The sequence below is a fragment of the Castanea sativa genome, chromosome 2, assembly GCF_040712315.1.
Source record: "Castanea sativa cultivar Marrone di Chiusa Pesio chromosome 2, ASM4071231v1".
NCBI lineage: Eukaryota > Viridiplantae > Streptophyta > Magnoliopsida > Fagales > Fagaceae > Castanea > Castanea sativa.
The window spans coordinates 32530290-32551071 of record NC_134014.1 but is presented as its reverse complement, the minus strand read 5'-3'; the positions used below and the strand labels follow the sequence as shown (position 1 = coordinate 32551071).

General features: G+C 35.4%; 3 protein-coding genes across 5 annotated transcripts; 1 reads left to right on the top strand and 2 right to left on the bottom strand.

The window, feature by feature from the left end:
- Positions 1 to 4500: 4500 nt before the first annotated feature.
- LOC142625227 (uncharacterized) lies at positions 4501 to 7588 on the bottom strand. Its single transcript, XM_075798917.1, has 3 exons — positions 6440 to 7588; positions 6046 to 6335; positions 4501 to 5356 (listed from the first exon to the last, which is right to left on the bottom strand). The coding sequence occupies exons 1-3, from the start codon at positions 7586 to 7588 to the stop codon at positions 4501 to 4503; spliced, it is 2295 nt and encodes a 764-aa protein (XP_075655032.1).
- Positions 7589 to 9183: 1595 nt separating this feature from the next.
- On the top strand, positions 9184 to 14326 carry LOC142624548 (uncharacterized). Of its 3 annotated transcripts, none has more exons than XM_075798147.1 (8): positions 9184 to 9519; positions 10742 to 10887; positions 11042 to 11125; positions 11218 to 11315; positions 11431 to 11723; positions 12463 to 12697; positions 13174 to 13378; positions 13848 to 14326. In XM_075798147.1, the coding sequence occupies exons 2-8, from the start codon at positions 10795 to 10797 to the stop codon at positions 13968 to 13970; spliced, it is 1131 nt and encodes a 376-aa protein (XP_075654262.1). In that variant the 5' UTR covers positions 9184 to 9519; positions 10742 to 10794; the 3' UTR covers positions 13971 to 14326. The 3 variants fall into 3 exon arrangements, with proteins under 3 accessions (XP_075654262.1, XP_075654264.1, XP_075654263.1); XM_075798149.1 differs by having other exon boundaries at positions 9191 to 9519; positions 10787 to 10887; XM_075798148.1 differs by having other exon boundaries at positions 9192 to 9519; positions 10752 to 10887.
- Positions 14327 to 16244: 1918 nt separating this feature from the next.
- Positions 16245 to 20455, bottom strand: LOC142624546 (DNA-directed RNA polymerase II subunit 4). The gene is made up of 6 exons (XM_075798146.1): positions 20216 to 20455; positions 19311 to 19419; positions 18459 to 18536; positions 17581 to 17614; positions 17421 to 17489; positions 16245 to 16528 (listed from the first exon to the last, which is right to left on the bottom strand). Exons 1-6 carry the CDS (start codon positions 20262 to 20264, stop codon positions 16451 to 16453), a joined length of 417 nt encoding a protein of 138 aa, XP_075654261.1. The 5' UTR covers positions 20265 to 20455; the 3' UTR covers positions 16245 to 16450.
- Between the last annotated feature and the right edge of the window lie 327 nt (positions 20456 to 20782).

Sequence of the window (20782 nt, the reverse complement as noted above, 5' to 3'; positions counted from 1 at the left end):
CTAACGATTGCAGAACCCCGACAACATGCATTTATGCTTTCGAAAACCATAATGTAAGGAAAACATGAAGGCAGGAGTTCAGGGACTGTTTGATTATACCCCCTTTTGAAAACCTGGTTCTAGATATCATTTTACCATAAATCCAACAGAGTTCTTGAATGTATGAAGTGTGCTAAATAAATGAAGCTTTAATTCAGAAAATACATTCAAATATGACATGGTAGCCTCCCAGATTGAGGTAAAACCCATAAGCCAGCTAGTATTGCTTTGGTTGTTAATTACTATTATTATTTTTTGGCTGACGCAGCTAGTATTGTGTTAGACTTATAAGTACATTGAAAGTTGGGGTGCCTACCATGAACCTTCTTGGAATGTATCTTAAAATTTTGTATATGATAGTGGTTTCATCAAAGATGGTTGTTGTTGCTGTTCTGAAACTTGCAACCATTGGCAGTGACAGATGCAAACTTTGAACTAGATTTGTAGATTCTTTACCAAAGAAAAAAAAAAAAAAGATTTGTAGAATTTGGTAAAGATTTATAAACAAATAAAATAAATGGAATGTTAAATTGCGAACTTGGTTTCTAACTATTTGGGCTAAATTTAATTTAACTCTCAATTACTATTTGTATCAACATTTTTTTTTAGAAATACTATTTGTATCAATTTTAATCACTTAACTTTCAACATCAAGCCATTGTCATCGTTAGGTCTGAATTTTTTTTTTAATAACTTTAATAAAATGGCCAAACTACAATTTTTTGGTTTCCATAAATTTGTCACAGTTTTACTTGAGACTTTGTTAATGGATATTTGTTACTGAATCATTTTTAAGAAAGTTTTAATATTACTTTCATAAAAAATATAAATCATAAGTTAGTTACATTTTTTTATCAAAAGTTTTTAAAAATAGTTCCTAAACCAATACTTTTAGGGCATTGTTAACTTTTTCCTACATTTGATAATATCAATTTTGTCCTTCAACTTTCAAATCAATTTCTCCAACTATTAGTTGTATCAATTTTGTCCACACGTTTCTCAAAAAAAAAAAAATTGTCCATACACTTTTGAAACCAGTTTCTAAGAATAAAATTAACTTAGATTTTAAATGTTGAAAGTCGAAATTAGCACATCTATATAATATATATATATATATATATATATATATATATATATATATATATATATATATAACTGAGACCTTTGACTTAGCCTTTAACTTTTTTTAGAGCTATCACATTTTTACACATCAGCATTATTTAAATAAAAAAATAAAATTATATTTCTAAAACCTGATAATAATTAAAACACAAAATCTAATTTTTTTTTATCCGTAAAACTCGATACATAAACACAGAGCCCTTCTCCTTCCTCCAAAACAAAGACCCATGACCAAACCTGCTTCCCAAACCACCGATCTCCACCTTTGAGAGACAAAATGCAAACCCCTTTTCCTTCCTCCACCGTTCCCCTTCTCCTTCTTTCAAAACAAAGACCCACGGTCAAACTCGCTCTCCAAACCACCATTCTCCACCTTTGACTACTGATGACAGCTATCAACACAATCATTATATCCCAACTCGATGCATGAAAGCCTTTCCATGACCGAGTGTCATATGCCTTCAAAAGATCAATCCTTCAAAAATTCTCCTTTTTAACACATTCCAAATCACCAAAGGTCAATCCTTCAAAAATATCACCACAGATCAATCAATAAAAAAAAAAAAATCTATAACTGTTACTGTATCGTTGAGTCAAGAATGATTGAGTAAACGTATATGTTATTAAAAGTGAATGTAATATAGTTTATAATAGTGTCGTCTACTGTTTTAATGTATTTATATTTAGTTTAGCAAAAAAAAAAATATTTATATTTAGTTTTGAAAATTTCTACTTAATGGTTTTTTTATCTCATTATGTATAGTAGTTTATGCTTGATTGTTCATACTAAACCAACATGAGATTATCTATGCGTACAAGATGGAAATGAGATTTTGAGTAATTTTTTAACTATATATATTACTAAATAATTTAATAATTTTTAGTATAATGAAAAATATAGGGCACAATTTTGTTGATTAATTTTTTTTCTTTAAGAAATGTCACTTTTTCCAGTATAAAATCCCATTGAAGGTTGAAGACTGACAGGTCAATATTCATTTTATTTGATAATGTCAAATAATCACTTAGATTATCACAAAAAAAATATAATATAATATTCTTAAAATCTCACACTCAATAGCTTTCTCGTGCATTGCACAAGTTAGCGAATAGTTTATATTAGAAATGATGTCATTTTAAAGTCATATATATATATATATACACACACATATATATATATATATAATTTTTTTGTTTTATTTTTCAAAATAAATAAATGGGATACAAATTAATGTTCGTTATTATTTTTATTATTATTTTGATGGGATCAATGTTCATTAATCAATATCCCTTATTTGACATTTCTTTTTGAAACAATAACAAAAGAAAAACAAATTATCAAATAAGTAAAATGACTAAATTAATAATTGAGGCAATAAATTAAATTGGGATATGTAAAATATTTTTCGAAAAATATTTTATATATTTTACTATATTTATTTGGATATAAGTTGACGCAAAGGTGTTTGCGGTACGGTGCGGTTTTAGGTCATTTTTAACACCACACTTTGAGGTGCGGTTTAACTAAAATCATAACTATACCACATCTTATTTTTGCAGTTACATGTGCGGTGCGGTGCAGTGTGGTGCAATGCGGTTTAAAATTTAGCTAAAACCATAACCGTATGTACCTCATTTTTGCGGTCACATGTGCGGTGCGGTCTATGAAGTTTGATGAAAACTGTATTGTATTGATTAAAGGAAATTTGTACAGTCGGAGGTATTTATACTAGAATTAACTACCTAACTAATCCCAAATTATACGGAGCTAATGAGCTATTTCCTCCAAAGTTAACTATATCATCTGCTACTAACTACATCATCTGCTACTAACATGTGTCCATAAATATCACTATACACTAAAACTACCAGTAGCATAAAGAAGAACTAAAATATAACAATTACAAGTCTGATCAACTACAAGTTGTTTATACAGAAGCAGCAACTGAGTCTTTATACTTTGTCTTGCTCTGGCTGTAGCTTAGAACTTGAAGCTTGTAGCTCTTCTTTCTGATACTCCCCCTCAAGAAGAACAGGGGAATGTATATTCACCAAGTTCATCTTGGACAGCAAATGAGAAAACTGTTGAGAACCTAGAGCTTTTGTTAATAAATCTCCAACTTGAGCCTTAGTTCTAACATGTAGCAGCCTTATCACCTTAGCTAAGACTTTATCCCTGACAATGTGGCAGTCTATCTCAATGTGTTTTGTCCTCTCATGGAACACAGGATTTGCCCTAATGTGTAAGGCAGCCTGACTGTCACTAAAGAGCAGAGCTGCCTTAGGATGTGCAACCTTAATATCCTTAAGAAAACTAAGCAACCACACAATTTCACAAATAGCATCAGCCATTGCTCTATATCCTAACTCTGCTGAGGACCTTGAAACAGTTTGTTGCTTCTTAGATTTCCAAGAAACAAGATAATCTCCAAGGAAGACTTAACCTGTAGTGGATCTTTGGGTATCAGGGCATGCAGCCCAATCTGCATCAGCAAAAGCCTTGATATGCAATTCAGATTGACTAGTGAACGACAAACCCTGTCCAAGTGTACCTTTGATATAGTGTAGAACTCTATTTGCAGCTTGAAGGTGTGGCATTCTAGGCTTAGCCATAAATTGACTAAGTTTATGGACTGCAAATGTGATGTCAGGCCTTGTGATAGTTAAGTAAAGCAGCCTCCCAATTAGCCTTCTATACATGCTAGGATCCTTCAATTCCTTCCTTTCAAACTTACTCAGTTTCAAAGTATGCTCTATAGGTGTCTTTGCAGGCTTACAACCTAAGAGCCTTGCATCCTCTAAAAGCTCTAAGGCATACTTCCTTTGACACAAGTGTATGCCTTCTTTGGATCTTGCTATCTCTAAACCCAAGAAGAACTTTAAATCCCCTAAGTCCTTAAGCTTGAATTGTCTATCCAGCAGCACTTTAAGCTCATCTACTTCCTTCACATTGTCACTAGCAATAAGCACATCATCTACATATACCAACAGTGCAATAAAACTACTAGAAGTTTGTCTTGTGAAAAGGGAGTAATCTGCCTTGGACTGTTGAAAACCCAGCTGAACCAAAGCATGAGAGAACTTGGAAAACCACTGCTTGGATGCTTGTTTGAGACCATATAAAGACTTACTCAATTTACAAACCACCTCCCCCTTGTTGTGAAAGCCTGGGGGCAAAATCATGTAGACTTCCTCATCAAGCTCCCCATGTAGGAAAGCATTGTTTACATCAAGTTGAGATAAGCACCAACTTTTCACAGCAGCCATAGCAAGCAGAGCTTTAACTGACACCATCTTGGCCACAGGGGAAAAGGTTTCTAAGTAGTCTAAACCCTCTCTTTAAGTGAATCCCTTGGCAACAAGTCTAGCCTTATACCTTTCTATGCTCCCATCTGCCTTATGTTTGATCTTATACACCCATTTACAGCCTATAGGCTTCTTATGAGTTGGTAAAGGAGTCAAAGACCAAGTATTATTAGCTTCTAAGGCAGCAATCTCAGCAGCCATAGCCTCCCTCCACTTGGGATCTTGAACAGCCTGGGTATAGGTAGTAGGTTCTACAACAGAAGAAATAGAGTTGCAAAAGTGTCTATGGGTGGCAAAAAGTTTAGAATAAGAAAGAAAATTCTGAAGTGGATGAGAAGTACCTTTCTTAGGAAGAGATGGAGACAAGGAGGAAGTACACACCTGGTTGCAATGATAAGACTGCAAATAAGATGGCTTATGAGATACCCTGGCAGACCTTCTAAAACCTTGTTCAGGAAGTTGGGGCTGGACAACCAAAGAAGGCTTAACTGAAGAAGCTGGTTGTGAAGAAGAAGATTGTTGAGGAGAAGAAGCAGTAGGAAAATCAGTATGGCGGGAGGAATCTGGCAGAGTGGACTGAGGAAGAGAGTCCGAGGAGGAGATAGGAGCAGGTTGGGAAATAGGATCAGCAAGATGGGCACCCTGAAGTGAAATAGATGGTGATGAGCTAGGGACAACATCATCCTCAGTATCAGAATCTAAATCAACATCAGGAGCAAAATGTTGATCATTAAGAAAAGAAACATGAAACACAGGTGAGGAAGTAGAATCCAAAGGAAATGTAGTAAGAGCAGAATCTGAGATAGGAGGAAGGGAAGTAGTAGATGGAGTAGAATACACAGAATCCAAAGAAATAAAAGGGAAAATGGACTCATAGAAGATCACATCCCTAGAAATGAAAACTTATCTAGAAGTAAGATTAAGAAGTTTATAACCCTTTGTGGCAGGAGGATAACCCAATAGAACACAAGCTTGTGACCTAGGTTGAAACTTGTCTCTATGAACAGCAATAGTGGAAGAGTAACACAAGCAACCAAACACTCTCAAGTGATCATAGGAAAGCTTAATATGGAACAAAAGCTTAAAAGGAGATTTGTTTTGGAGAATAGGAGAGGGTAATCTGTTGATAATATGGGCTGCAGTGAGAATGCAATCTCCCTAATAGCATAAAGGAACATTGGATTGAATTCTAAGTGCTCTAGCAATAGACAAAAGATGCCGATGTTTTCTCTCCACAACAGAATTTTGTTGAAGAGTGTAAGCACAGCTCTTTTGGTGAATTATACCATGAGCAGAGTAAAAATCAGAAAGGAGAAACTCTTGTCCATTATCAGACCTAATAGATTTGATGTTGGTACCAAATTGAGTTTGAATCAATTTATAGAAAGACACAAGGTACCCTCTAACCTCAAATTTAGTCTTTAAAAGATAAATCCAAGTACATCTAGTAGCATCATTAACAATGGACAAGAAATTCTTAAAACCTTCATGAGTAGAAATAGAATAAGGTCCCATATATCAACATGAACAAGATCAAATGCAGAAGTAGAAAAGTTATTATTAAAGGGAAATGGTAACCTTTTCTGTTTTGCCTTAGGACAAATGGTACAAACATCAGTACAAGAATCAAAGGAAACAGACAAACTGTCTTGCAAAGATAGCAGCTTATTCATGGAAGGGTGACCTAACCTAAAATGCCACACACTAGGCATATTAGTTATAGAATTAACAGAAGGAAAAGAATGACTAGACTTGTGTTTCAGGAGATGATCTGCCAGAGAAGAGGAACTGATGCAATCTAATCTTTGCAACAAGTAGAGGCCATTATGCACTTCACCTACTCCAATCGTCTTCCAAGATGAAAGGTCCTGGATAAAACAAAATTGAGAGAGGAAAACAAGGCAATATGACAATTGTTGAGTCAATTTGCTAATAGACAACAAATTGAAAGAAAAGAAGGGACACACAGAACATGATCAAGTATTAAGGTTGAAGAAAGCTTGACTGTGCCAATGTGAGTCACTTGAGCACTTTCACCATTAGGCAACTCAACAACACACTGGGTTAAAGCAGTGACAGAAGCTAATCGGCTAACATAACAGATTATATGATCAGTGGCACCTGAATCTAAAACCCAAGTATTGTAACTAAAAGCATTTCTATTCACTACCTTAGCAGCAAAAACATAATGCTTTAAGCTGAAGGAGGTACCTGCAAGTGGAGTAGTGGCTGTGACACTGTTGGCCATTGCATTGGGAACAACTTCAGGTGCTGCCATATTACCATGACTAGTGCTCAAACCCTTAATCATAGCCAAAATCCTCTGACACTGTTCTGCAGTAAAAGGAAAAGCTTGGGAAGGAAAAGAGTGTGGCACAAAAGTAGAATTTGGCTCTATAACACCAAAGTTTGCTCCAAAATCAGGTCCTCCAACTTGATTAGCCTTTGCACTCTTGCCTTTGGGTTCGTAACCAGGAGGATAGCCGTGGAGCTTGTAGCATTTCTCTATGGTGTGGCCTATGACCCTACAATGGCTACACATTGGCCTCTCCTTTCCTTTGTACTTATTGCCTTTAGCACCTGAATTATTACCATAAGTGTTTCCAAAACCAATAGCACCAGCAGATGACTTGGTTGCCAAAGCAGTGGATTCAATGTATGCACCAGTGGAATGACCAATTGATCTTTGGCTCTCATCTTGAATCAATAAAGAATACACCCTATTGACTGAAGGGAGAGGGTCCATCAACAAAATTTGCCCCCAAACCTGACTATATGTCTCATTGGGTCCCATAAGAAACTGCATCACTGAATCTTGCAATTGATATTGTGTCAATTTCTCATCGATTGAGTAGGTGCAAAAACCACAGGTACAACATGGTAAAGCTCTGTAATTTTCAATTTCATCCGACAGAGCATTCAACTGAGTGAAATGATCTGTGACAGAGAGATCTCCTTGAGTAATCGTTGCAAGCTCCTTCTGAAGCTGAAAAAGTTTTGGTCCATTCTTTTGAGAAAACTGATTCTTGAGATTAGTCCAAACCTCTAAAGTAGTGTTCTTGTAAACAACACTCGCAAGAATCTTTGGAGAAACACAATTCAATATCCAAGATGCAACCATATTTTTGCACTTGGTCCAAGCTTGAGCAAGTAATGGATTTTTTGCCATGGAAGGAGTAAGCGAGAGACTTCCATCAATAAACCCTAATTTGCTTTTAGCTCCCAAAGCTCACTGCATTGATTTAGCCCAACTAGCATAGTTATCATTGACTAGAGGTTGAGCAACAAGAATTGCACCTGGATTCTCTCCGTAATGTAAGAAGAAAGGATGTGATTCATCAATTGTAGTAATAGAAGCAGAATTTGCAGTGGTTGCCATTGAAGAACTTCAAGCTTGGAAGATGAACTTGCTGAATTCTAAAGAAAAATCAAGATTAAACAAAAAATCTGAGACGAATCTTCTTCAGAATGAAACTAAGATGATTCTGAATCCAAAAACGAGAAAATCTTAGAAGAAAAATCACGAGAAAAATCAAGTGTGAAAAGAAAATCTGAAAGAAGAATCTGGAAAGAGACTAGAAGAATATGAAAAATCAGAGTGCTTTGATACCATATGAAGTTTGATGAAAACTGTATTGTATTGATTAAAAGAAATCTGTACAATCATAGGTATTTATACTGGAATTAACTACCTAACTAATCCCAAATTATACGGAGCTATTTCCTCCAAAGCTAACTATATCATCTGCTACTAACTATATCATTTGCTACTAACATGTGTCCATAATTATCACTATACACTAAAACTACCAATAGCATAAAGAAGAACTAAAACAAAACAATTACAAGTTTGATCAACTACAAGTCGTTTATACAGAAGCAACAACTGAGTCTTTATACTTTGTCTTGCTCTGGCTGTAGCTTAGAACTTGAAGCTTATTGCTCTTCTTTCTGATACGGTCTATAAGATGCGGTTTGAATAGCTTGAAGTTGATACATTTTTCAAATTTTTGGACAACTTTTTTTATCAAGTTCTAAACTATTGAGCTAGTTTTTTTTATTTATTTTGGGCTGACTTTCCTAGTTAACACTTGTTAGGGTTATCAAACTATGTTTTATTTTGTTGTTGAAAACAAGGGTTATTAAACTATTGATAATATATTTAATATTAAAAATAAATAAATATATTAATATATGGAAAAAGTATAATGCAATTTGTGCATTTTTTAATTATAAAATTGCAAACTATACCGCACCATGCGGTGTGGTATAATTATGCTATTTTCCGAGCAGTTTTGATGAAATTTGTGTGATATGTGCAGTTTGGCTAATACCCCTTCGTGTAACCGTGATAAATGTAATCGACCGTAATATAACCGGATTCAGATCCTCTAGAGTTCTTAGGGTACTCTACTAATAGAGTTCATTAAATTCTAACCACTCTTTAATGATTTAATGGTTTAGATTCTGCCATGTCAGCATTTCATTAATAATATTCTTGAAATAATAAAATAATGTTGTAAACAAAACAATTAAGATGATTGTTAATGAAATGCTGACATGGCAAAATTTAGACCATTAAATCATTAAAGAGTGGTTAGGAACTCTAGAGAGGATCTGAATCCAATATAACCACTTTTTTTTTTTTTTTTTGAACTGAAAATAACCCCTCTCTCTCTCAAGCGTAAAATATTTTACTCCTAAACAGTGTAAAACAATTTTACACTTCTCTTCGCGCAACTCTCTCTCTCTCTCGACTACGACAGCCCCTTCCCCTCTCACTCTCAGGATTTTCGGCGTCACTCATCTCCAGCACCACCGCCACTCCTCGCCGACTCGACCTCCACCACCGTCGGCTCCAATCATCGATTATCGATTCCACTGTTTTTTGTTCTTTTTTCGGTCCAATCATTCAGTTCATTATCTTCAATCACCGGCTCCACCTCCACCTCCACTGTCGTCGACTCACCCACCGAATCTCATATCTGGATTTTTATTTACGGCTGCGTTGGTTTATCGATTTGGGTTTTTCGGCTGGTTTGTGGGTTGAAGGTACGTGAATTGGCACAACAATCATATTATTATCATTATTTGAACACTTGGCGCCAAATTTATTAGTTGGATATGCTTTTCTACTTTTCTTTTTGGTTACTCATGCTGGTGCTATCTGTTTCTGTGAACAATGTTTCATGGGAAACGGTAAATTTGTTTCAGAATGTTGAAAGGTTTTTTACTTTTGTTGTTATTGTTGTTGTTGTTGAGCTTATGTTAACTCAATACTAAAGAACCCCATTTGATATGTTGGCTCTAGGAAGGCATAGAAAGTGAAAAATGTGTAAACTTTGGAGTGAATTTATGGGATACGTGTTCTGGAGTAAGTAGAAATTGAAGATAAGTAATGGGTTTCTTTTCTTATTACTATTAGGCATAAAAAGTTGAAACCTTTGTAGAAGGCAAAGAAGCTAAGCTCAAATGGTAGTTTCTTTTAAAGGGTGGACAGTGAATTGTGTGTTCAAGATGAGGACTTGTTGAGTTCTAAGGCTTTAATTAAGCAATTTGGGTGGGGGTTATGGGATTCTGAGGTCAAGTTAGCATTCTTGGGATTGCTGTTTTAGAATAGAGATGATTGATGGCATTAGTGTGTGGTGTTCATCAGCAAATTATCGTTGCTTACAATGGGTGTTTTATGATATTTACTTTTTGACAAGTGAATTTGGCCTCGGGGGAAGGGAGATTTGAATAAGTGTCCTCCGCAATGAGCATCATGAGGTGTGGTTCCTAGTTGATTGAGCTACTCCTTGGGTTTAGTAAATGGTTCCTAGTTGATAGTTGGGGTTATACCCTCTCTTTGGTTGCTGAGGAAATTCAGGAAAAGAAAACCAGCTATAATGTTGGAAGTTAATATTGTTACTTTGGTTTCTTAAGAATAAGAAACTCACAGTTTGCAAATCTAATCCAAATAATTATTATTACAGGCTTAATTGAGTGGAAGTAGGTTGCAAATAATGAAAATATGTAAAAATGGAATCATTTAAATTTCTCTGCTCTTCTTATGATCAGAAATGAAATGGAGAGTATTACACTCTAGAATTTGCTTATGGCAGTTTTATGCTTTCGTTTTGATAATTATTTTACATTAGTGTGTGTGTATATATATATATTTTTTTTGGGTGATCCCAGGTGTCTTTGCAACTTACTGTGGCTACTGAAATTGTTTTTCATTATGCATGGCATGGAATTATAAGTGTTTATCTTATTAGTTTTGTAATCCAAGGATGATGTAGGACTGAATCAATTGCTCCTGTTTCCATTCGAGTAGAGTACGTGATGGGTGCAGTTTTTCTGGGCATGCCAGGACCATGGGCCACTGATCATTGTGAACTATCTGATCATTATACAACCAAAATTGGTGGATTGCCTGTAAGTAACTGCAACTGAACTGCTCACAGATATATATATATATATATATATATATATATATATATATATATATGTATGTATCTCTCTCTCTCTCTCTCTCTCTCTCTCTCTGAAAATGTGCTATTATTAATCTCTTCCCCACCTTTCTAAACAGGATTGGCCTCTTCCTAAAGACGCTGTGAGACCCAATCTGCTTGAGTGTAGTGCATGTGGAAGCAAACTCTGTCTTATTGCACAGGTTTAAAATACTTCAAACTAATATGTTATAGTTTTTATTGAGAATGTATCATTTGAAGTGTGTAAGCACTAAAATGGCTTTTTTTCTTCCAGGTTTATGCTCCAATTTCAAGTAAATGTTTAGAGATTGAAGAGCGTGTTCTTTTTATTTTTGGTTGCGTGATGCCAAAATGTGGGACCACTTCCCTTAGGTGTTCTTCAATATTCCTTGCTGATCTTTTATAAATATATAATTACTATTGTTAGTAAAATAATATCAACTAATTATATTTTTCTTTATCTCATGCTAATTCTCATCTTGTGCAGCTGGCGAGCTCTTCGTGTTCAGAAGTCACCCAATACAGATGAAACACCTACCACCTCTCAGGAAGTGGTTTCTTCACCTGCACCCTCTGTTCCAGTTTCAAATACCAGCTGGTTGGAGGGTTTCGATGACGAAAATGGTGAAGAAATGGATCTGGAGGAATTGAGTAAAGCACTCTCTGAAGCTGCAACCTCTGCTTCTCAGTCCAAGAAACCACAGAGTAAACACCATTCTATGTCTAATGTGAAGCCCACTGTAAGCCCAAGAGCAAGTATGATGGACTCCAGCACACCAGGTATGGTTATCACATGGATAAAAACTTTGAACATGCATTTCCCTTTCTGCATTTTGTTGCCTGATTTTCATATTTTATGAGTTGTATGTGATACACAGGCCTGCATCATATATTTTGTACCCATATACTGTACTATGGTAGTATGGTATTATTCGTGAGAAAATGTGAACTTCATGCTTCTCACCAATTTAACCTCCCCTCCTGTGTTGAAAAACAATGTAATCATTTGACCTGGAACAACCAATGTACTAGAAATCATGCCCTTTGGAAAAGAAAAGAACTGATTACAAAATGTGGGTATGTCAGAAAAAGAATTTGAATTGGCTTTCATTGTATGAAACAAAGTGAATGAAGGACTAGATTAGTAGAATCAAGATGTATTGATGGTTGTTTTGTTTTTATGTCAAATAGAAATATAAAGAATATATATTCATACTGCATATGGAATGGTGTGCAATTCTTAAATTTGATCTTAACTATTTACTGGAGTTTGATACAATGAACGAAGAGCGTGTGTGCATGTGCGCGTGCGCGTGCGCGTGTGCGTGCAACATGATTTAGCCATATCCATTTCAAAATGTTTGTAACATGATTTTATCACTCCCCACCAACCCTCTGTTTTTAAAATCTGAGTTTGGTGCAGAGGAGTCAATTTTGCAAATTGATTATTCAGTTATTCCTAAGCTATAAATATTGCATTAAAAGTGTTATACTTGATTTATGCGTTTGTTGATTGCAGTGGTGCCTTGCTTTTATATTTATACTCAGGAAGAGCCATCCTCGAGGGATTTTACTTCACTGTGTTCAACTTACTCATCACTTTCCATCAAGGAGAATGGTAGTGATGCTGAGGATCATGGAAAAGAAGAAGCTTGGGCAGAGGAACAGTATGAATATGATAAAGCTTTGACTGCTGATAGGACTTATCTTAAATTTAAGAAACGATTGGATGCATACCCAGAACAATGTTTCAGGTATAAACCCAATGAAGTTTTAGACCTCACAGACGTGTGATTCTACTGGCAGCTTGTATTAGCTGTTAGTTGATGGAGCACTTCTCCACATTGTTTATTTTCAGTCTCATTGCACTTGTGGTATGGGTCAAGGAGCTTAGGTTACCCCACCTTGGCTTCTTGAACAAATAATGATTACAGAGGCACTTAGACTGTGAGGCATACTCTACATTGGACTTGAGACTTGTTTTAAAAAAGTAAATGAGGAACTTACGTTTTCAAGCTTGATTCTGTTTGCATTAGCAACTTGTCCAGCTGCTAGTTTACCATAAACTGAAAATTGCATAATTTGTAGACAGTTGTTTCCTGATGCAGCTCCAATTTTCTAGCATGATGCATATAACAATCCTAGAATTGGTAAATTATATTCTTAATCTCAACTTTGTTGCCTTTATCCTTCCATTTTTGATAGTTTTTTCATATTCTTGCGTGCTCAGATACTCATATGGTGGGAAGCCACTTCTAGCTGCTGCAGATGAAGGAAACCTTGGGAAGTGCAGGCTTTGTGGTGGATCAAGGCACTTTGAAATGCAGCTAATGCCGCCATTATTATATTTTCTACATGAAGCAGTTGATGATTGTCAAAGACAGTTGCTGGAGAATTGGGACTGGATGACACTCATTGTATTTACGTGCGCCAAGGTGAATTTTCAACTTTTCCCTAATTAGTCTAGATGGCAACCTATGAGTTTCACAATCACTGCAGTGTGTGCCAAAAAAATTAGTTTTTGCATTAGTAATATCTTAAAAGTGTCATTAGAAAGAGAATGGAGAGGACGAGCCACTCCCTTATTTTGGGGAGGGGTTTGTTGGGATCTGGTCTATTGCAACATTTTAATCTCTTTATGTGTTCCAAAGGCAACCCAGAGTCTTTGCATATTAACAAATTTCCTTAGTGAAGCAGAGATGTCCACTTTTTACTGTGCATATTGGCCTGTAGATTGTCTCTGATGCCTATTGATGGTCTTAAATATTTTTTTCCCTGTATGTTTAGTGGTATATTGAGGGCCTCTCTCAAAGTCTGCATGTCTCTTGGATACCTTCCAATTTCTGATAACATAGGGTATATTTTAAACATGTGTTTATACTCTTGTTGCCCTTTGTTTGTTAGAACTGTTCTCAATTGTTCGATCAAGATTCCGACACCGGGGGCTGGATTGTGGCAGAGGAGGCTGTTGTGGTACAATGTGAAAAATCCTTGGATGAGTCAGCTCAACTCAGATATTTCTCATGATCTGTGTTATTAATTCAAAGAAAAAAATGAAAACCAAATTTTGTCCCACTTGCAAGTAAATTGCCTGTTTGTGAACTGCTCATATGTATTAGGAATCACCAAGGAAAATTTGTAACATGGCTATGGATGGGGTTATTGTGTAGATTTATTACAGAAATGAGTGAAGATATATTCATCGATTTAGGAAAGAGTCTTGAGGGGTTTTTCTCGTTACGACCTGAATTTCAAACGAAGGGTTACATTAGTGTTGTCTGTGAAGATGAGTTATGGAGATTGTTGCGGTTTGCATGGCCGGGTTAAAGATTGATAAGGACAATTAATTTTATTTTTTAAGTCATCCCCAACCCCACTGTCTCTCTCTCTCATTTGGGTTATTAAATTATAGCTCTCGTAAATGTGGGTTATTAAATAATGGCTCTCAGAAATGTTATGGCTACTCAATTCTGTGAGAATTGATTGTAGCTGGCTCTAGTTAATTCAATTACGATCAAGTTTTTTGTGCTTCAAAAAAAAAAAAAAATCAAGTTTTTTTTGGTAATTGAGAGATGTAATTCTACCAAAAAAGGCAAAAAGAAATTTACTGGTATTTTAATTTGATGAAAAAAGAACAATTATCATAAAATAGATGCTCATTAGTACTAATTGGAGAGATGGTTTAGTGGCAGAAAGCTCTTATTGCTTGTCACACTTATAAGTATGGAAGTTGTTAGTTTGAGTAGTGGCAAAACTCATTAGTGTCCAAGTAATCTCACACCAATACAAGAGTACAAGAGTTTAAGTGGTGCGGTGCAGTAATCACACCAAATTTTTTTTTTCAATAAAAGAACTCATACTGAATCAATGAGAGAGAGAGAGAGAGATGGAGGTCCAAGCCACTCCTTATGCCTTAGCTGCTAGAAGTGAGGACAGGTTGGCCTGGTGTAATAACTCCCATGGAAAGTTTGATTTGAAAAGTGCTTATAAACTAGCAACCCCAAGTGATGAATGCCAGGAGTTTAAGGGGCATTGGATTTGGAAGTCAAAAATCATCCCTAGAATTCAGTTCTTTGTTTGGAAATGTTTTCATAACAGTATTGGAGTTAAAGCTTGTTTGGCTTCAAGGGGTATCAATTTGGATTCTCTGTGTCCTCAATGCAGAGAGGAACCAAAAACAATAATCCATATGCTTCGAGATTGCTGGAGAAGCAAAGGACATGGCAGCAACTAGGAATCACTGAGGAGGACAGAAATTTCTTTTCATCTGATCTCCACACTTGGTTGTATGCAAATGCAACAAAGGACCAGCCAAACGGTCACAATCACCCTCCATGGAAGTTTGTGTTTTTGTTTGCCATCTGTATGTTGTGGAAGCAGAGAAACAAGACTATTTTCCATAATAGGAGCTACTCTTCAAATCTGGTAGCCCAAATTACTAGTCAAGCTAGTGATTTCTACTGGTGTGCTGCGGATTGGAGAGTTGCAAACAGCTCCACTTTGAAGAATATCAGATGGAAAAGACTACAGAGCAATTGGAGCCAGCTAAACACTGATGGGTCTTGGGTGATCAGAGATGAGATGAGTAATTGGATGGTGGGCTTTTCTAGGAATTGGAGTAACTTCAAGCTTTGAAGCGGAGCTATGGGCCTTGAGAGATGGGTTGAGCATTTGCGTTGATAGGAGCTGTCCAGCCATTGAAGTTGAGTTGGATGCAAAAGCTATTATAGACATCCTTGTGCAACCCACCCGATCAAACTCTCTTGTCTCCCCCTTGGCATCTCAGATCCCACAGATTCGTTTTAAACATTGTTATCGAGAAGTAAATAGAGTTGCTGACCAACTTGCTAGAAAGGGAGCTAAGCAAAATGCTGACTTTATTCTGTTTGAAAATCCGCCTGTGTATTTGCTAGCTATTTTCAATTTTGATCTTGCTGGGTTGTATTTAAGCAGGCTTTGTCCTGTTGAGCCTTCGGCTGTTTAGTTTTTAATGAAATTCCTTTCTTACCAAAGAGAGAGAGAGAGAGAGAGAGAGAGAGAGAGAGAGAGAATTGATTTGAGGTTGGGCTGGACCTAACTTAGGTTGCTTTTCAAGTTTTTTTTTTTTTTTTTTGTGGGAAAATTGAATAGTTACAATAAGAGATGATATATTTGAACCCCAAATGCCTTCGTTGAAAACACCATAAGGTGCTAGTTAAATTATAAGACTATTTTGGCCAGTTTTCAAGGAGATAGGAAGACTAGCTTGTGGCATACAAAATAACTTTCTTTTTTGTTGTTGATAATTTCATACAAGATAACTTGTACTTTAAAACGACTTGCAGCATTATCTTGTACCTAATCATTGTGTCAGGGACCAAGCAAAATCATCAGAAAATGCAAGTGGCAATATACGATCAGTCGATCACAATATTACAACATTAGGATAGTAAGATTGCTATAAATATAACATTTCAAAAACATCTCGTTTGCATAATCAATGAAGATCTGGTCCAGCATAACACCCTCTATTCAAATTTCTTGATGAGTGACAGGTCATTCAACATTTTCTCGATTGCCTCATCATCATGAGCCCGTCCTTTGGTCTGCACAATAAAATTGGCCCAATAAATATATCAATCCAAATCAAAAAGATATATAACAGTTCTAAGTATGTTCCTTGTTCTCTTATCAAAACCAATAAGGTATGTTCCTTGTTCAAGTAATGCCAAGTAGACGAAAAAAAAAAAACAAAGGACTCTTGTGTACTGTAAGAAGAACCTACTAAAAAAGGTAGCATTTCTCTTCTACCATTAGAAGCAGCCAAAAGAGCCTACATGCAGTCTCATGCAAGGCCTTCTGCTGAAAATGGTATTAAATGCTGGTTGAGTAAGGAAGCTTGAATTGACACAAGCACATGATTTTAAACACTTCCAAAAGAAAGAGCATAATTTTCTGTATCAATGTCCACATGAGCATAATTTTCTTTGTCAAGTTTTATTCTAAGGTCTAAAGATCATAAGAGTGTACTCTTGCTTTCCCACCTTTTGCACTCTCTTCTAGTATAGTAATATTGTGTACTTGAGTTGAATTTTTTTTAATAAATTTATATACGATTATAAATATATAACATCTTTATTTTATAAAGCGTATAATTTCTCCTGTTACCTGCTTACTAGAGGGAGGCAGGAGGCTAATAAATTAACTTGATATGATGAAAGCAAGTATCATGACATATCAGTACTGGGAAAAATGTAGCTCTAGGTGGTCCCACTGATCAATGCATTATTTTGTTGTAAATAAAAGAGGGAGCAGGAGGAGGGAGGAGGCAATATGATTTATATCAATTCGGTTTCTCCAGTTGTATCTGCACTAACATGTATAACAGTATACCATGTATGCAAATGATGACATATCCAACCCAAACAAATTACAAAGGGTAGCACAATACAAATATATTTACATGGAGAGAAGGATAAGTGAATGAATAAAACATACCTTGATAGATGGTACCATAGCAATTGCTTCCTCCACTGTTTCAGGGCAAAGGTTACCAAGAACACAAAGCTGCACAACAAAGGTTGATATACATTCATTAGATTTTTTGTGTGAGAACAGATGTTCTAGATAGAGTTTACTAAGTGACTTGGCACATTACCTCAAACTCAGCCAACTGGTATCTACTCAGGATTCTGAATGCCAGTTAAGCAAGACAAAAAAAGTTTGAAGAACAACAATCTAAGTTTGAGTGCAACTAAATAGCTAACACAAACACACCATTTCCCCACAGATATCATTGCCCATGCAGCTGTTATCAAGCATTTTATAAAGAGGTACATAACATCCATGCATTTGAGCAACTTTAGATAGATAATTTGTACTAAAAACAGGAGTCATGTTCAGATGCATTTGCAAACTCTGCTGCCCCCAGTTGCTTAAGACTTAAGACCATTTAAAATTATGCTATATGCATTTGATATATGAAACGATTAAAGACTATTATCAACAAAAATGAGCTCGGTCTATTAAATTAAAGAATGTCCATAACAGTGACCCATAAATGTCAAAAATTAAGAGGCTGTCAATCCCAAAACCAATAAATTTGGGTCAATAATTCATTTGTCTTTTGTGGATATCCCGTCATTGGACTTAAGAACGTATTCCCAGATCTAAGTAGTCTACTGTGTACTAGATTTGGAATATATTAAACTCTTCATCATGAAAAAACAAGTACACCATTTGTCAAAACTGAGCAGGTAGATGTCCAACATATCTGTTCTCTTATCTTAAGTTTCAAAGTTGAAATGTACTACGGATAAATTTAAATAAACCATAATTTCTGATGTTTAATCATAGATGACATATTCGAACTATAACTCCATAAGACTTCATCATAAGTTCTTTGCAATATTAGATAACAAAACAAATCAAGTAACAAATGCCAATTTTGTGTGTGTAGTTAGGTATGTATGCATGCTTGTATGTATGAACAAATAAGAAATGGAACTCCGTCATCAAATGAATTTTGCAGGATACTCTCGCACTTGTCTAACAGCATCAGGATTCTTATAGCGGCTAAATCGCTTCACATACTGCAGTGACTTTTCAAACACTCTGGAAAAAAAGAATGAAGATTGATTAGATCACATTTAACTATAGGGCATATAGTTTAAAGTCATGCAAGGTTTTAAGAATCTTCTGTTTGTGTAGGCATCTTAGCAGGCAGTCAGGCTGGCAGCTTAGATTCATAAAGTAGGAAATAAATAATTAAATTTATCATAAAATATATAGAATCCACTGCAGAAAAACCCTCTCCCACCCATTATTTAGTCATATAAAAAATTAAGCTTTCCAAAAAGCCCCTATAGCATTCACCATATAGGGGGGTTGCAGGGAAAAAATAAAACATTTTGCAGTGGTTAAATGCAGGATTAAAAAAAAAAAAAAAAAGATAAGTCAAAGGGAATTAATATTTCATACATTGTACAGAACTCAAGAAGAAATTATATTCAATGTATTGCAAAAACAATTATGAATTATGGACATATAAAATCAAAGATAAATACTAAATAGATTATGCAAGTGACGCAGTAAATGATATCCTGGTGATAGATTACACACTGCTCAGGAAGGAATCATGGTTGAGATAGCATAGTATCAGATTATAAAATGAAGTACAAAAGCCAGAAAAATCAGAGTTAAGTAAACATCAGCACACCTAAGACAAAGAACACAGAAAAAAAAAAAATACAACTTTGATACTTTATCAAGTAATAGTGGAACTTTGAAATGAAGAATGAGACACACACACGCACAGAAAGACACATGTGAATATGCAACTAGAGCAGCAGAGTATATATAAAAAAAATTTGGTTCTAAAGAACTCACTGAGAAACTTGATTCATTGGATCCTCAGACATCTGCTGAAGCTGTTCATACTTATGTTCAAGAATCAAAGCAACTTCACAATTCATTAAACACTTGGCCTTCAAAAACTCTGGATAGAGATACAGAGAGGAATATTTATCAGTGGAAAAAAAGTAAAAATATCAACTCTCTCACACGCACGCGGGCGCGCACGCAGTGATCATCAGCTTATTGAATTGGCAACCACATATTGTGTTCCAAACACCAATTCCTAGTTAGAAATCACAAAAATAAGAAAGCGAAGCATCTCTGCTCATGGGAATGAGCCGTCAGGGGTGAATGCCCCCTGGCAATTGGTTGTAGCAGGTGGGGTTAGTCACCGACTCAGTCCAAAGAGGGCTCTTCTTTAGAAAGGTTCCCAAGTTATCGAAAAAAATCTCGAATTTGCTGCACTTAATATGATTATAGTGATGCTAGCTAGGAGTATAACAAATTTTACTGTATAAACCTTACAAACTAATGCGTTCAACTTTAAACACAAACTGATTTTGGCACATTGATTGCTATGCTAGGTTAGTAAGATTGGCATTTTAACCGCCATCAAAACACGTATTGATTGCTAACACTCAACTCAAGTAACCAAACAATAATTTGATGAATGTAGCTTCTAGAATTCATTATCTACTTTCATTATTAAAAAAAAGAAAAAAGAAAGAAAAAAACTTAAAATTTGTAATATATATTTATTTCAATCTGAACAATGAATTCAAAGGGTAGATGATGATCAACTTCAAATAGCCAACAGCCAATTCCTACTCCGAAATCCGGAAGTACAAGAATTAGGCGAAAACACGAAAAGCGTGTTGAATTCGGATGCAGTTAACAGAAACCCTAAGAGAGAGAGAGAGAGAGAGAGAGAGAGTTACCGTCTCCGATTTTGAGCTCAGCGGCATTTTCTTCTTCTTCCCCGGACATATTATTGATAAAAACCAATGCGTAATTTTATTTTATTTGGAGGGTTTGGGTTTCTGAACTTTCTGTGATGGAAGGAACTGTGAATAATTAGACCTGTCAATAAGCCTGTCTGTCAATATATACAGGAGTCTTCCTGAGTTCTGAGTTAAAAAGTCCGAATCACACTCGGTTTAAATTATCTGGGCGGTTGTAAAAAAAAAAAAAAAAACAACCCTGGGCTGTGGGTTATGGGTATAATTAAAATTCAGGGTAAAATGAAAAAATTGGCCCTCAAGTGTTTTCAAGTTTCATTTTAATCCTCTAATTTTGTTTTTGTATATTTCAATTCTCTAACTTTCAAATTTATTAAATTAAAGTTTTTTCATCAATTTTTGTTATGCGTTGTGGTTAATTTTTCAATTTTATAAAGTTTTCTTTAAATTTGTTAAATTAAAAAAATATTTAATTGAATAAACCTGAAACTTAAAGGACTGAAATGAACGAAAGTAAAGTTAAAAGACTGAAATAAAATCTGAAAA

Excerpts from the sequence above, each read along its gene's own strand:
- LOC142625227 (XM_075798917.1), bottom strand. The coding sequence starts at position 7,588 with ATGGTTGCATCTTGGATATTGAATTGTGTTTCTCCAAAGATTCTTGCG. Across the intron at positions 6,336-6,439 it reads CAACCTTAATACTTGATCAT|GACCTTTCATCTTGGAAGAC; the intron begins GTTCTGTGTGTC and ends TGTTTTATCCAG. Across the intron at positions 5,357-6,045 it reads CCTAAGGCAAAACAGAAAAG|GGATGTGATCTTCTATGAGT; the intron begins GTTACCATTTCC and ends TTTCATTTCTAG.
- LOC142624548 (XM_075798147.1), top strand. The coding sequence starts at position 10,795 with ATGGGTGCAGTTTTTCTGGGCATGCCAGGACCATGGGCCACTGATCAT. Across the intron at positions 11,724-12,462 it reads GATGGACTCCAGCACACCAG|TGGTGCCTTGCTTTTATATT; the intron begins GTATGGTTATCA and ends TGTTGATTGCAG. Across the intron at positions 13,379-13,847 it reads TTGTATTTACGTGCGCCAAG|AACTGTTCTCAATTGTTCGA; the intron begins GTGAATTTTCAA and ends TTTGTTTGTTAG.
- LOC142624546 (XM_075798146.1), bottom strand. The coding sequence starts at position 20,264 with ATGTCCGGGGAAGAAGAAGAAAATGCCGCTGAGCTCAAAATCGGAGAC. Across the intron at positions 17,615-18,458 it reads GCTGTTAGACAAGTGCGAGA|AATCCTGAGTAGATACCAGT; the intron begins GTATCCTGCAAA and ends ACTGGCATTCAG. Across the intron at positions 17,490-17,580 it reads ACCAGTTGGCTGAGTTTGAG|CTTTGTGTTCTTGGTAACCT; the intron begins GTAATGTGCCAA and ends TTTGTTGTGCAG.